The sequence below is a fragment of the Myzus persicae genome, unplaced genomic scaffold, assembly GCF_001856785.1.
Source record: "Myzus persicae strain clone G006 unplaced genomic scaffold, MPER_G0061.0, whole genome shotgun sequence".
In the NCBI taxonomy this organism is placed as follows: Eukaryota; Metazoa; Arthropoda; class Insecta; order Hemiptera; family Aphididae; genus Myzus; species Myzus persicae.
The window spans coordinates 5,337-21,625 of NW_019102013.1; the positions used below are offsets into that span (position 1 = coordinate 5,337).

The 16,289-nt window shown below is 30.9% G+C and overlaps 1 protein-coding gene across 8 annotated transcripts in view; it reads right to left on the reverse strand.

The window, feature by feature from the left end:
* Positions 1–2,368: 2,368 nt before the first annotated feature.
* LOC111030999 overlaps positions 2,369–16,289 on the reverse strand; it is a 268,635-nt gene continuing 254,714 nt past the window's right edge. For all 8 annotated transcript variants that reach the window (XM_022310755.1, XM_022310760.1, XM_022310758.1 and 5 more), the window contains 3 exons: positions 15,785–15,977; positions 7,320–7,485; positions 2,369–5,399 (listed from right to left, as the gene is read on the reverse strand). In XM_022310755.1, coding sequence (XP_022166447.1) covers positions 7,384–7,485; positions 15,785–15,977 — 295 coding nt within the window. In that variant the 3' untranslated portion in view covers positions 2,369–5,399; positions 7,320–7,383. The remainder of the gene's footprint in view (positions 5,400–7,319; positions 7,486–15,784; positions 15,978–16,289) is intronic.

Below are 16,289 nucleotides of genomic sequence, written 5' to 3' on the forward strand. Positions count from 1 at the left end.
AACAAATTACATATTAATATTATAGTATTATTATCATTATAATGGGCGTAAAAAAAAAAAAATCGATTTTTGATCACAATATTTTACCCTACGCCCTCCTCCTTCCACTAGTCCTGCAGGTGTTTAGTATCCTCACACGTACCTACGCAGTTCGTTTGTTCCGAAACGGACGATTTATTATCGTGTACGGAAATATTCGCGTTGGCATAAGTACGTCAGCCGTTTCGATCGGTTGTGTCCGGGCGACGGGCGAAAAATAAGAAGCGAAAAATAAAACGAGCGATTTCCATATAGACTTATATTATAATATATTGTATTTTTAATTAATGCGCGTCCTTGTCGCGGATCGGTAGGCATAGTATGGCACCTTCTCTATCGTTTTCATTAAATACCTATTATATTCTCGAGAATACCACATTATATTATTACAATTATGACCATAATCATGGTTTATATATTATATTATTACCTATATTAATTTTAAAAACATTTTTCAATTACAATTTTCTAAGACATTTATCGTGGCGCACACGAATCACCCACATTACAGCTGGTAATATATTATATGGACGTTACGCGTGCGCCGAAAGCTCACAAGTGGAAGGGCGGCGAGTAAGTGTACATAATATAGTACATAATATTATTATTTAATAGGCGTATAAATAATGTATTATATATTATAAACCTATATTGCATAATATATATAAGTCGACGACGGCCGCCGGAGAATGAAACCACATCACGTATCTCGTGCGGCCGAATCGTACGTGGTTCTTATTAATATTATATTATGTACATAAGAAAAAAACATTTTAACATAATATATAATTTTAACGTAAAAACAGAATTTAAAAAAAATGTATAATAATTATAATAAAATAAACAAGTACATACGAATAATACATAATAAATTATCATCATTATGCAATATACAATATACATTTTGTATTATTCAGCATTAGCGTTATGTTTTTTCTTACACAATTAATTTTTATAATAATATATATATTTTATAAAACGAAAGCATATTTCTTTATATAGGTAACGTGGTATACAATGTTCAGGTGAGAGTGACTGCTGCGCACGATAATATTACAATACATATTATAAGTACACCTATACCTATATGCGTATAAAATAATATTGTAGTATAATAACGCACAGACACGATATAGGTACACATAATATAACATTATATAATATATACGCTACTATGGTCGCCGCTTTTATAATATACTAAAATATCGTTTGGACGTATGTAAGAGTTATGTATATATTATTATTTTACTGTTCTGATTGTGTGTGTACATGGGCCGCGTGTAGTTGTTTGCTCGCAGAGTAGGTACCCAGTTGCTATAAAATTCATACCTACACTACTTTTTACCGACTTCCCTATATTATATTATATATATCCACCCACTTTAAGACTTATTTGCAGTGGCAGTCGAATGATTTTATCGGTTGTGTGTGTGTGTGTGTGGGGGGGGGGGGGAGTGAAGAAAGGGCTGTGGCTGAAATTTTTATAACATCCACTATTTGATCATTAAAAATATAATCAAATGATTTTTGGTGTTTATATTGTTATAAATAATTAATTGAATATCGGTGGGGGAAAGTGTTATTCGGCCAATCATACTTCTAAGCGGCTAAGTACGCATAATGCGTGGCAAGAATATGTTTTCGATGTGGAACATATTATAATAATAATATAATATTATTAGGTATATCTTATATGTGTGATATTGTTACATTTTAGCTCATAAACAAGGCTGTGGCTAACCTAATCTAGCCTTTCCTTTCCGGGATTTTTATATATTATATATTTTGTCATTCGGTAACGGAATCGAGTTTGGGCCAAATCTTTAGTTAGAATTATCAATCTATATTATAGTAAAAAATTTAATTAAGCACATTTTTGTGTACCTATTTCAGCTTTTAAATATATTAATAACGCTTACTTAACAGTTTTTTCTCGACCAATTAGGAATCATGATTATAATCTCGAGGAAGGTTTTTCTTTTATCGGTGAAAGTTAATTCTAGGAACAATAGTATTTGTTGAATATTTGATTCTAAAATAAAATATTTTTGAGATTGTATATGTTGCCATTAACATATTCCGGTGAATAATGAATATAAATATCGATTAAAAAAAGTGAGTGTAGCGAGTACGCGCGGATGAAATGAAACTTCTTTACAAAGGGTATGGAAAAAAAACCATCACGGTCCGCCTTCACAACACACACGTTTCTATGGTTTATTTTGTATACATATATATATATATCAAAAAAATTTAAAAAAGCTAGTTTTCGAGACCGAAATCGATCCCACAACATGTGGTTGTAAGCTCATGGTCTTGACCATTAAGCTATATATATATATATATATATCTATCTATAGTGTAGTGACGGCCGACCGGGACGGTCTTATATTCGTACCCTCGGTTAAAAAGTTTAACTTCGAGAATTCTAAAAGTAAAAAATTTTTTTAGTTATAACAAATTATTTATATCATTTGTTCATTTTTTGTTTGTATGGGATATAGATTAACAGTAGATAGTAACACATCAAAGAAATAAATATTATTTGATGAGAATACATTTTATTTAGAAACAAAAAATACATTGACCTTAACAATCCATTAGATAGAAGAAGATTCGAAGAATGAAAATAATGCAAGGGTCTTCAAATACCCACTGGTAGCTAATTGGATTTGTGTGTGGAATAATGATTTATCTATAATACTGTGAATTGCATAGCCAAAACCACGGACCACAGATAATAAAATTTTTATTTTTATTGTATAAAATAAATTTAAAAAATAATATTTTAAATTTTCACGAATGTTGGACAAAACCGGGACCGTTTAAAAAGGGAGACATAGATCTCAAAAGCGGTACAATGCCCTCTAACGTGAGAAACTTAAGTTGTCATCCAAGAGTACAAAAGTATCGAATTAAAAGATTTATTATAATCTCGAATGCTCAAAACGCCGAAAGTGTTATACACCCAATCTTACAATTTTCAGGATGCCACATTACATATTTGATGTATAAAGAAACAGTAGAATCAGGGCATTGTCAAGCACGTTTAGTTTTTATAAGAGATCATTTGATCATTTGAAATGGATAATTTACGAGTCACCAAACTTATGATCTGGCGGTGAGTTATGTTATTTAAACAGAAGAATATATTCTAGAATTTCTTCGGTATAGGGGAGCAGGATGGTAGTATCGTGGAATGGTTGTAAGTCCCCGTCTGCCAAACAAGCCTGAGCATGTCTCTGTGATGGATAGGTACAATACGTACGCCTGTCGATTGATTAGGTCGAGTGTAAAGTGAAGATCAGGTACCTCCTCTGGTTACTCGCATATTATAACAACCACGGTTCGCCGAAATCGAGTGAAAAACTTTCTAATTTTAAGTTATATTATAATTGTACAGTTGTACTTATATTTTGTACAGTTGAATATAGTAAATGTGGAGGACAATGTTGTTTATAATTAATTATATATGTATATATTATTACGTACATATAACTTACACAATAGATACGACGGATAGGGATAACGGGTTTTTGTTATTTCTCAAGCATGGTAAGATATAGTATTTAAGTATTATAAATGTTTTTTGACATGACAGAAGAAATAAACGTTATGTCTATACAGATCCCTCGTAATAATATATAATTGTTTAAGACGTTCGTGGACGTTGTGCATATGTATGTGTGTGTGTGTGTGTGTGTGTGTGTGTGTGTGTGTGGTGTGGACGGGTAACAAAAGCTCAGAAGTCAGCGGGCGGAGAGTAGCGTATCATTATTATCGTATATATAAATACATTATACCTTAATTACCAATACATATATATATATATATATAATATATAATATTACATAATATGCATGTATTTATACTATTATAGACAGCAGTCGAAGATTGTTTTTTTTTAAATTTAACTTGGGCCAAGGCGGGGACGCGCGAGATACCCTAGATATATAAATGTTTTTATTTTTCAAAAACTTTTTAAAATTTAATTTATACCTATTATTATTAAATAATATTATATAGTACCTCCTTGTCCGTAACGGAAACGAGTGTCGCACAAAAAGTATTACTCGGTGTAAGTTATAATATATAATAACTTTTTCATATATTATAAATTATTATTATTATTAATAGTTTTATCCACGAAATAACATTAGATATATTATTATTATTATATGTATACATAATATATAGCTTAGCATACGACAAAATGTAATTTACACATAGCATAGCTAAACGATTATTATAGCCAATAATATTAGGTAAATACCTAAGTGTCTGGTTGAGATAATAATATATTTTGTTAATATTTCTTTAGTAAAAAAAAAAAATAATAAAAAATAATAAGTGTGGACAGCCTGTAAAACACAATCCAAATCTAGGCCGTTCTACAAATATAATATATATATATATATATAATTAATATAATATAATATATAATTGTATGAATATTACGTAAAATACTTTTTTAGGCTTACAAAATGATTATGTTTCATGATTTTACACACGCGTACGAGTGCGGTTTTCTCTGCAGACTAAAATATATTATTATGTTACTACAGAGAGATCATATAATAATATGCTAGAATAATATTTTTTTTTTCGTTTGATTTTTTTTTCAAGAAAATTGGTCGTAATTTTTGTTTACATATTTAATAATATTTTTATTGTTTTTAAGTGTGTTTACGTATATGTATGTATGTGTGTGGGGGTATGAAGATGAGTCGTCGAATAGGTGTATAGAACATAATATAATATAGTGGCGGCACGAATGTGAAGAGGGTATACAGTTTTCTATAAATCGATTGGATAAGAATAACAACAACAACAACGCATAAACACACACGCACACACGTCATACACGCCGCACAAACAAGCACAACGATCGAGCACAACACGGTAAATTATTATATTTTCGTAGAATCTCGTCAGCGTAAATATATAATATGTATATCTGTGTTGTACACAATAAAGTAGAGAGCGAGAGAGACCGAGGGTGTGTAATTTAGCAACTCCGGTAATAGTCTGCTGGTGGAAAGGGCGATGGGGGTGGGTGAGCGGGATAGTTGTCTCAGTCACGAGGGGGTTGTTTTAGGAGGGCATCGAGGGGGGTAGAGAATCGCAGTACCTGCTCATGTGTTTGTATATAATAATATGTATGTATAATACGTGTGTGTGTGTGTGTGTGTGTGTGTGTAAATGTGAGTATTTGTATGAGGGTGTGTGTGTGTGTTTAATTCGGCGTCGCGGATTGTTTCAACGTTGACCGATCACCAACAGCGGTCGGTTCTGCGAGTTGGAATGTCGACGGCCGCAAGGCCGGTCGTCGTCGTATCTCTCGTAGTCCGAGGGCAAAGCTGTAGGAAAAAAAACAGAAACGAATATGAGATGATATTATAATATCACGTTAATAATATATTATACATAGACTACGATTTATTGCTTATTGCATAGTAGAACCAGGTCGGGTGAGCTGTGTTCGTCATTATACACATATATCATATTACGATACTATATAATAATAATATTATAAAAGTAGGCGTACATTATTGAACAACAAACTATATGCCCGTCTCGAGGCTAGACTGAAGGTATTAAATAGCTCCATCAGTCGTATTTTATACTGAAAACGTATGTATGGTTAGACTTATGTATATATTATACGCAAATTATAATAATAAATCATTCGCAACCATCCGGGGGACGAGAAATTTAAATAAGCTAATATAATTTACTTTCACGCATCTTAAATCACCAATAAATTTGAAATGTGCAATCAATGGGACAACTTGACAAGCCTGTCACTGATCTAGGTTCTGTTTTCTGTCCCATACTTAGCCCTAGCTTACATATTGAACGATCCTGCTGTATAAGTCACTCAAATTTTTAGAATTTATTAAACGCATAACAACAGAGTTTAAATTAGCCCTTACCCTTATGCACTGTACTGTCAGCTTGTTAGGCCTATTCTCGAATACGGCTCTGTTATTTGGGATCCTAATACTGCACGTCAATAACGCTTGAGTGAGTAAAAAATACGTTTTTAAAATAAACTCGAGTATCTCAAGTTTGATTCTATAGCAGATCGTTGGTATGCTGCTAACCTTAAACTTCCTACTAAGTTATTAAATGGACAGATTGATTCACCACACCTACTCTCTCTAATTCTTATAAATGTAAAATGTCCCTCCATGCTTCACCCCTTAACATACCACTTTTAATCTACCAACCCCCTCCACAAATTATGGTTGAAATAGCACTTCAGCACACTATGTTTATTGGCAATTCTGATACCTTCTTTTCCATTTCATAAACCAATTTAAGTTATTTTGAATGATAACTTACTTTTATATCACACATTTGTTATTTTAATTGTACTAAATATCAATTGAACTGGGCACATGTCCGTATTGTATGCTTAAAATAAAATACAATAATTCTATATTTTCATATACGAGTATAACGCGAGGCTATTACGCGTATAAATGTAGTATAAGTGTATAAGTTATAACCAAAGTTGATCGATTTTCAATTTCTTTGCGAAGGAATATTGTTCTTTCCTAATCACTGTTATTAATATTTATTAATATTTGATGCCGACTATCCCTGGTCCTTTAAATCTCGTATACGTGCAAGCTCCGTTCGCCACAAAACTTGATACATGTTGTTGTTCTCAGACGAGTGGTATGAGGGATGACACACGGACGTGGTGTATCAGCCATATGCAATGTTACATGGAATATAATTTCATATATACGGCACGTATAATATAAGTACTGCGTAATATTTACGTTTATTAATTATAATATTATATAAACGTAAAAAAAAACTGTAATAACATATAATATGTCAGCACATTTTAAGTTAAATAAATAAAAAAAAATATTTATATTAGATACATACATTAAAGTGTATATAATGAGTAATGTCATAATATTATATAGGTAGTAATAATAATTATTATGAACGGCAAAGATCTACATAGGCATATCGCATATTACATCAGAAGAAATATAATAACGTACGACGTAGTTATGGAGATTCATCAAGGTGACTTGGCCACTGGCATTATGTTAGTATTTTAATCGGACATCAATTGTTTAATTATAATTATAAGGGAGCGGTAAACTTCAAAATCCCGTAAAGTTGCGTTTAGATGAATCATAATGTAAAAGGAGAAAATAAACGCGAGTATACCCTCGGTGAATCGCACTGTACAAGGTACAACTAATAAACATAGATAATATAATATAATATAATGAATTATGTTTACTTACAGGGGCTCAAGAAAGGACGTCGAGACATAGAAAAGCGATGCGTCACGTATCGCTCACCCGATTGTCACACCTCTTGCAGGAACTTCACCGGGCACATGCCCTGTTTGTTCTCTGCGTTTCGGATCATTACCGAGCCGTCTGGTCCTTCGCCAATCTGAATAACGATCTGTACGTAAACAAACACACGAAACATGTCAGATTCCTTCGTCACAGTTAGGTGGGGTACACGAGATGAATATTCTGAGTAGGCACGCGTAATGTATACAATAATACGACATAATTAATAATTATATTATGGCGGAACGTCTTCACTATACTGTATCAGGCACATATTCAGAACATCACGTTCTTGTACAAAAGTATATAATAATATATAATAAAATAATAATTTTCGTTGTGGTACTGAATAAATACATTATATAAAACAATAGCTGTATTGCCTGACTTCTCCCGCGATTTTAAATCAATCGATCTTCCTATTTTTTTCTGTTTTGCTTCGGCTGAAATATATTATACAAACACAATTTTTACAACGATTCATTTTATGGTTTTCCACTTTTTAATTCTGGAAATATTTTTGAAGTCAACACAACAAAAACGAGGACAGATTCAACGAATAGTTAAAAGCTGAAGTAAATCGAATATCGTTAAGATTGGTATTCGTCTTTAAGACAAATACTTAGTGTTAACATAAAAAAAATAAGTCCAGAATTAAGAACGCTTATCATAAAAGTAATCATTGTTATTATATTCATAATAATTTGATTAAAAAAAAACAATATATATTTGGTCAAAAATGTTTATCCATATTTTTACTAATTATACTAGTGATATAATGTGTAGACTGTAGCCAACGGTTACTATTAAAATAATCCATGAAAATATTCGATTTTCGTGAGCCAAAACTAAATACATATATGATTAACCAATAAGTGATCTATATGGGTTGAAAACGTCCTCAAATTTCAAGGAATCTAACAAAATACATTTATTGAAAGCGGTCTTTTTGTTTTTGAGTATGTGGAAGACAACCAAACATTGCATCTTAGACTTACGTTATGTTAGGGTCATATTTGTTTTTTTATTTATACACTTTACATTGTTTATAATTGGTGTGCTTAATATCCTCGGTTATTGCAATTTTTGATTTTATTTATCATAATTATTGACAACCATAATTTATATGCACAAAAAATATTTGATTTCTATTTTCCAAAACAAAATCTTTGTATGAGCCCATCTTTAAGTTACCAATTTTGAAAAATCCTTTCTTAGTGCATTCTTACCATGTGGTACAAGGGAGTGGGAGGGGCACCATGAAAGTTTCAAATCTATAGCGTATTATAGTTTTGGCTGTACGTTGATTAGCCATTCTGGACATCTTTAATAAATACAAAAGAAACACAATACGAGTATAGTACACTATAGTCATCTGAGGTTTTTTTTCTGTTATAGAATGAATAAAATGTTAATTTAAAATAAAAAAATAGTGCACAAAAAGTTTCTTTTAAAGCTACTTTTCAGATTGAATATTCGGTATTTTGAATGTTTGTAGTTTATTTTTAGATTTTCACAGTCTATTCATTTTAATATACAGTAAGGATAATCTGACAAAACGATTGTAAACAAAACGAAATTCGATGAATATGCGTAGTAGTGCCAGTAAACTCGTGTCGTATAAAATCGATTTCGGTTATTCAGTTGTAAATCGGAAAACGATATTCTTCAAAATTTAATACACTGTCATCATCAATCCAATTTTATAACGTGTGAAATCATTTTTTTTTTTAAAGTTAACCGTTTTAATTTTGCTAGAAATAATTATTAACTATTGACTGTTATTTTTAATAAATTTTGAAGAAACAGTACTGTGCTTAACCAATCACCACTCATTATAAAATCGGTTCCAATGCTATCGGCAGTAAATATAATCGTTGATTTACAACATTTCATAATAAATTACAACATGTGATCGAATCAAGTCAACTAAGTTCCGACAGTGTGACACGGCACCGTATATAGGCAATATAGGTACATTTCCGTGTAGATACAATAATATAATATTATAATCTAATATATTATTAAAACGATCAATAATTATAATAGATACGTAATATCTTGACCCGCAAAATATTTTATTATTATCGTTATATAAGTTGTAACAATCCTATACAATATAATATTTTTGTTTTGACATGTCCGTTTCTCAGTAACTTACTATTATTTCAAACGACTATAAGAAAAAAAAAACAAAAGCCAAGAGATGTCAAACTTGACTGACCGTTATTATCAATAGGTCCAATTATTCCACTTGCCCGGAAACGCGCTAGGGTCTGGGTAATTTGGGTAACTGAAGTTGTGCGATACGCGATGGACGCCTAGCATAAAGGAATTGATTTTCAGTGTTTTCGGTTGCCCGTGCTACTGGCGGCCGAACGGTTAGTAGCGTATTTCGGAGAGGTCAAAGTGACTTACTATTTTCGACTAATTCGTTTGCGATATAAAACTATTGTCGTTCAACGACGAAGGATAAATTACTGTTTAATATAAATTGTATTCGATCGCGATATTTCCAAAATAAGAAGAAAAGAATTGAACGAATAACGATGGTTGGCGACACGAAGATTGGAAGGCTAAGGGGGTTTCCATCGCCAAAATTAAAGCTAAATCTAATAGTCGTCTTATGTTAAACGTTTCGCTTTGGTGGTGGAAAGTTCACAATTAAAGACCTACAAAAAAACGAGAGTAAAAAAATAAAAGGAATTCATAATCATACCAGGATCTATATTAAATTAGGTACAATAAAATGTAATATAAAATCCTCATCATCAAACCTTACATTTCATTTTTTTTTTTTTAAATTTGGAATGTTTTAATTAAATTAGTGTAACACGTTGTGCTTTAATTAATGACACCAGTTTTATTTTACCAAAAAAATGGAGTATGGTCGTGTTGTAATAACTTCGAAATAATTGTTTTTTTTTTATCATTATTATTAAAAATGAAACGTAATTAAAATTTTAATTGTCTATAATACCTATTCCTCTTGCACCATAACAATATCGTGGAATTTATAATTTTTTCGACCTCGCCCAGCGTATCGCTAGTATGAAAAAGCGGAAAGCTGCAAAACGTGAACAATCTTGGGTACCTCATTATCTGCTACCGGGGATCCATACATATATACATACCTATTGTAACGTTTGGCACGGTTCAACACGTGAAAACACAATACAAGTGTACACAAAGCGTCTGATAACGGATACTGATAACAACAGCTAGCTCCAAGTTTTAATGTATTATGTACGCATCACTCGCGAGATAAGATTTGACATTATTTATTACTGTTGTATAATATATTATAATAGGCATCTATTTAAAAAAAAAAACCATCAAACAGCACCAACGTTCAAAATGGTTGTTTCCCTATATTTTCCAAATGTCTGATCTGCACTGTATTATGACGCAGTGTGCACGAATATTGAACATCAGACAATCTTAGATATACCAGAAACTGTTTGAACCGAGCTGGGAATATTGTACTTGGCCAAACGCCTAAATGTTCAAAATGGTTTTTTTCTCCTTATATTTTCTAAGTTTTTGATCACTGTATTATAATGCTATGCAACGCGTAAGTACATTAATTTTCAAACGAACGGAAACACTAACATTATCACGTACATGACGTATATTATGAACAGCGAGTAATATACACAAAAACGGATTTCATACTATGCGCTCCCGCTACGAACCTATCTCACTTATTTGACGAAAAACGAATTATATTATATTATAATCACGGAACGGTACGAAATCGATAAAACCTAACCGCGAGACAATGCAGCCGCAGGAGTTGGTTAGTCCCGTATTTTCCCGGTATATACGTAAACAAGTGCCACGCCTAACAATATTATTACCTATAAAGTATAAGTGGACAATTCAAGGTTGCGTCAAACAGAAAAAAAAACATTTCAAGAATAAAATATTTACGGTTCTAATCTACGAATTGTATCGCCTGCAGGTGGTTATTAAATCCGATTGAAACGCGTGATACAACGATGACGTTTACAAATCGAAATGTTTGTAACTCGTGTATTTCAATTTTATATTATTTTATATACTGATTTATGGTTCTTTTGCAAAGTGATAATATGTATATGTTGTACTTTATGTTTTAACTGAAAAAAATTGTTTGTTATTTACCAACAAGAAAAAAAATTGTTGCACATAAACATTTTTTACTTAAGAAAAAAATATGAAAAAAACAAGTAAAGAAGAGAATATAATATATTATTCGTTTTACACGCCAAGTATGTGGTTACCGCAAATACAAGATTTATGGCAACACAATTAAATAGAACTGAGAGTACAAAATATCGTTTATCGAAGACGAAATAATTAAATTACAATAATTTACACTTGTGTTTAATTTGCGTTGTTAAATTGTAAAAATAATGAACATTTAAATCATAAGAACTAGTCGATTATCAATTGTTTTTAGGAAACCTGCTCAAATTTTACTCAAAACCCCCTCACTTAATACATTTTTAAATTTAATATCTTCCACTTAATTTAATAACAATATAATATGGAATTTGGGAGCTAGAAACAATTGCGTTTTGTAGCAATGGTAACAAGTCATCTGAACGGACGGACACAACTACTACTGGCCTATTAAGTATATTCTATACCAATTAGAGTAAGTATATAAATATATTATATATTGTGTATAGAAAGAGGCTTTAAAGTGGAAACAACAATTTTGTTATAATTAAAGTTATAATCTAAAAATAAAATATATTTTATCGTTGTATAGAAAAAAATACAATACTATCACAAATCAAATGTAATATTAAAATATAGAGCCGATACAATAGACTTGCGATAAATTTGTGACAATTTTATTTTTTGAACAATATCGTATTGAAGGATAGATAATCATAATATAAAACGTAGATTTTGGACAAAAAAGTGACTCTAAAAAAAACACGGGTTCACCAATCTCTCACACACACATGTATTAAACATTATAACTAGATTGCAGTTTTTTTACAAACTAATTTGAATACAGATTGCTTCATTTATAAACAGTAAATTACTAAAACGATCGCAATCCTTTGCTTATCTTTTGGAATTTTTTTTAACATTCCGGTATGTTCTTCGCTGTAGCTAAACAGTGTTAAATAATTGGATTTTGTTCTTTTGTCTGAAGTATTGAAAATCGAGATCAGATTTTTAAGTCTTAGGACATTTCAACACAATCAAATTAAACCATGTTGGCGAATTTTATAATGAAATAACTTCAATTTTTATAATTTAAATAAGCTGTTCTAACAAATGTCTGACAAAAATATATTTGTACATTATTGTTTATAAGTAATTAGTTTATGTTTGATAAAAACGATTTTGAACTTTATTCATATCGTTACTTAATAATAACCCGGAATGGGCCGGCTATAGAATTTATTTGAACATGACCAAGTAGTTAGGTTAATAAAATTTACTTAATATTTGAAACTATTGGACCCTCTCCAAAATCAGTTATACGAATAATATGTTTATTATTTACTTGTTGACATTATCGAGGTATTATTAAAATATATAGCACACACCAATATATAAATCTATGAAAATAAGGGAAGAATGTATTGGCGTAGGGTACTGTATGTTATTAATTATTTTTAAAACATTTTTTATATTACCATTACGTTTAGAAATGTAGTAATCAGTTTTAGTAGCAAAACATTCAAAGTAATATGTTTTGCAGATAGATATAGGTGAATTGTAGGTAAATTTTTGGTATTTATAAGTAATTTTCGACAAAACTGAAAAAAAAATGTACAGAAAAATTGTGAAAAATCGGGTTTGTCACAATTGGTTTTCATTCACTCCAACGTTTAACAGAATTGCTTTAAATACTGTTTTATTTTTTCTCTGTAAAGTTTTGTTAAAACCCATAGTGGTTGCATATACCAAGACAATTTTCACCGTATTTTCGGTTTTCTCAAAAACTTCTGGGAATTTGAAAATTCACTTCTGTGAAGTACAATTTGTTGAAACCGGTGCCATTTATAGATTAGGCATACATAGTTTTAATACATGACATTTATTTAGACTTTACTCACAAGAGACGTGATTTTGGAAACAAACAAAAAAAAAACACACACACAACATTACATGAACAATTTTTTATTGCTTCGTTCGGGGCTTAAAATCGAATAACTTATCGTTCATGTGCTGGAGATTTTTTCATCGTGTATAATATGGTAGAAACAGAGAATATATGCAAACAAATTTTCGAAAACGTTTTCATTAAAATCGATGTTAATTGTGTTTTTGATGATATACCGTTATAATATATTATAAACACAAATTGTACGAATAGAAATAAATAGATTTCAACCGTCAAAGTATGAACATCAGGGGACGGTGTAAGTTCAAAACGAATGTTTTGTCATTCCGATAACCAATTTAGTCTATCCGCATATACATATCAAAATATAATAATATATTATACGTTTTGATGTAAAATAATTGGCCAAAAGGGAATGTGTTGGAAATAACGTTTTGAGTAGGTACACAGAAACACAACCGCAGCAGTGTAAACGTATAATAATATTAAGTCCCTGCGATAATTGTTTCGGTGGTTATCGTGTAGCTGTGGTACCTTTACAACGTTATACGTGGGATGATAATATATTTAAATTTATATATATTATGCTACGTATAATCCGCGGTATGGAAGTATATAATAGGAGTTTAAGCTAAAGTGATAAATCGCGATAGGCATCCGGAGTCAGATAAATTATTATTTTTTTTTTTTTCATAATTTAGGTTGATAACACCACACGTCGTAAAGTTAATGTCAAATTTTTTCAGTGTCATGAATGATGGAGGTACATTTTGAAAAACTTAATTGAATCACAACTTTAAAAAAATATAGTAGTATGATTGTCAAATAATTTTTTTATTTCAGTTGGTTGAATGTGATCGTCGGATTATCTCTAAAACTTAATACGGTTATGTTAACCAAGTAAATTAATTATGAGCTATATTGGAACTAAAAAAAAAAAATGGGTTATGATAAATAAGTGAGCAAAAAACATATTTAAAGTATAGGTTTACGTGTACTAATGAATTATGCGTTTCGATTGAAAAAATTAAAAAGGAACTATTGTGCGAAATATTATTTGTGTATAAAAACATTTTCGTTGATAAAAGGGTATGTAGAGGGACAAGAGAAGCTTGATTATTTTAATAAGAGTATTACAAGCGGATTAATTAATAGCATGACCGTAAAAACGACGTTGAGGAGCTATTGAATTGAAAAAGAACATTAAGTGATATTGTAGGTAATGAATTATTATGATTAATTAAAGGGTAAATTAATCTTACTGAAAAGTTATTGCTGAGGTGTAACATCAACGCAAATGGTTAAACAATTAATCAAATGTGTAATCGATTTTAAAATATCTTCACTGTAGAACATGAGATTTCGATATTAATAACAAATAATAGGTAATAATACAATCACGACCAAGGTACAAGAATCGGTGCTTCACAATAATCGTGAATGTGCATTATGGTTTAAAATATTGTAATTTTATTTTATTTATTGAGCATGAGAAGTAATACAATGAGCTGTAAAGAATGGAAGAAATTAACTTGATGTCGGTGACAGAACGACGAGATGATAGTAGAGGTAATTGAAGTGTGACCGAATGAGTGAGTAATCGTGGAGTAAGTGGTTAACTTTTATATATACTCGGAATTAGAGATGAATCTATTTTTACAAGTTTTAATCTTAAATTATTTTCAATATTCTTTCTAATATCCAAATAATTGAATCGTAGGTAATTCGATGTATACAGAACTAAAATAATGTAAAGTAGGTATACGAAAGAAACTAATGAAGGTAAACATTTTAATTTTGCGCTTAATAAAACCTAAGACTTTTAATGTTATACTAACTGTACTAATAATGTGATTAATTATGATTTAAGTACAAAGAAGAAGAAAGGCGAATTTCAAGATCTTTGTATAGGAAAACTCGCTTGAAAAGAATACTATTAAGAGTATAATAAGGGTAGGATATGGGATTACTTTGCTTACAGAAAATCATGACATGGCATTTATCTATGTTAAGCCGCAGACCAAGTCATTCCACCCAAGAAGTAAATATATGAAGTTCGGATTGAAGTAAAAAACGTCAGTTTTCCGTGGACTAAGGAGACATACCCGTTTGAGACTAGATGTGTCATCAGGTAGATCTGAATTAGGGTTAAATAAACTAACAAATTGTTTTCTATCGGATAAGTAAGAACTCAGCCAAAAGATTAGAACATCACCAAGTTGTCAATAGTTGAATTAGCATCGACCAGATATATGGCTGGGGGGGATTAGCAATTGTAAAAAATATAATAATACTAAAATTATATGTAAATTACGACTGTTTAGGTGCCTACCTGGTCTCTCAGCAATGTGAGTGGATTATTGTCAACGTCCAACACCTGTAAATTGATTGTGACTTGCCATGGCCTCTCTCCGGGCTGCACTTTGGTCACGTAATTGTACGGAAAGTAACCGACGCGACCGAAACATTTACCCTTCCACCAGGCCGGGTCTGACGTGTCGATAACGGTCACCTTGTATCCCGCCCTAAATGCACACAAAAAAAATGTTTGGTATGAAACATAATTTTTTTTCAAATTATTAAAAACAGGTAAAATGCGTCTACATCATATACATGAATAGACACTGTTTAAAGGTGTCACATCATACATACACAGCTCATTATCAGTGCTTGAAGTTACACAAAATATTTTGTGGGAAGGGGAGAGATTTTCCATATTGTAAATATTCTGCACAAAATGTTTCATCTACTTGAATAAATATAAAATATATGTATGGAAATTAGTGGATGGAAGAAAAATGTAAACTAAGGAAAAAGGTAAGAGCGTTGCATCCATC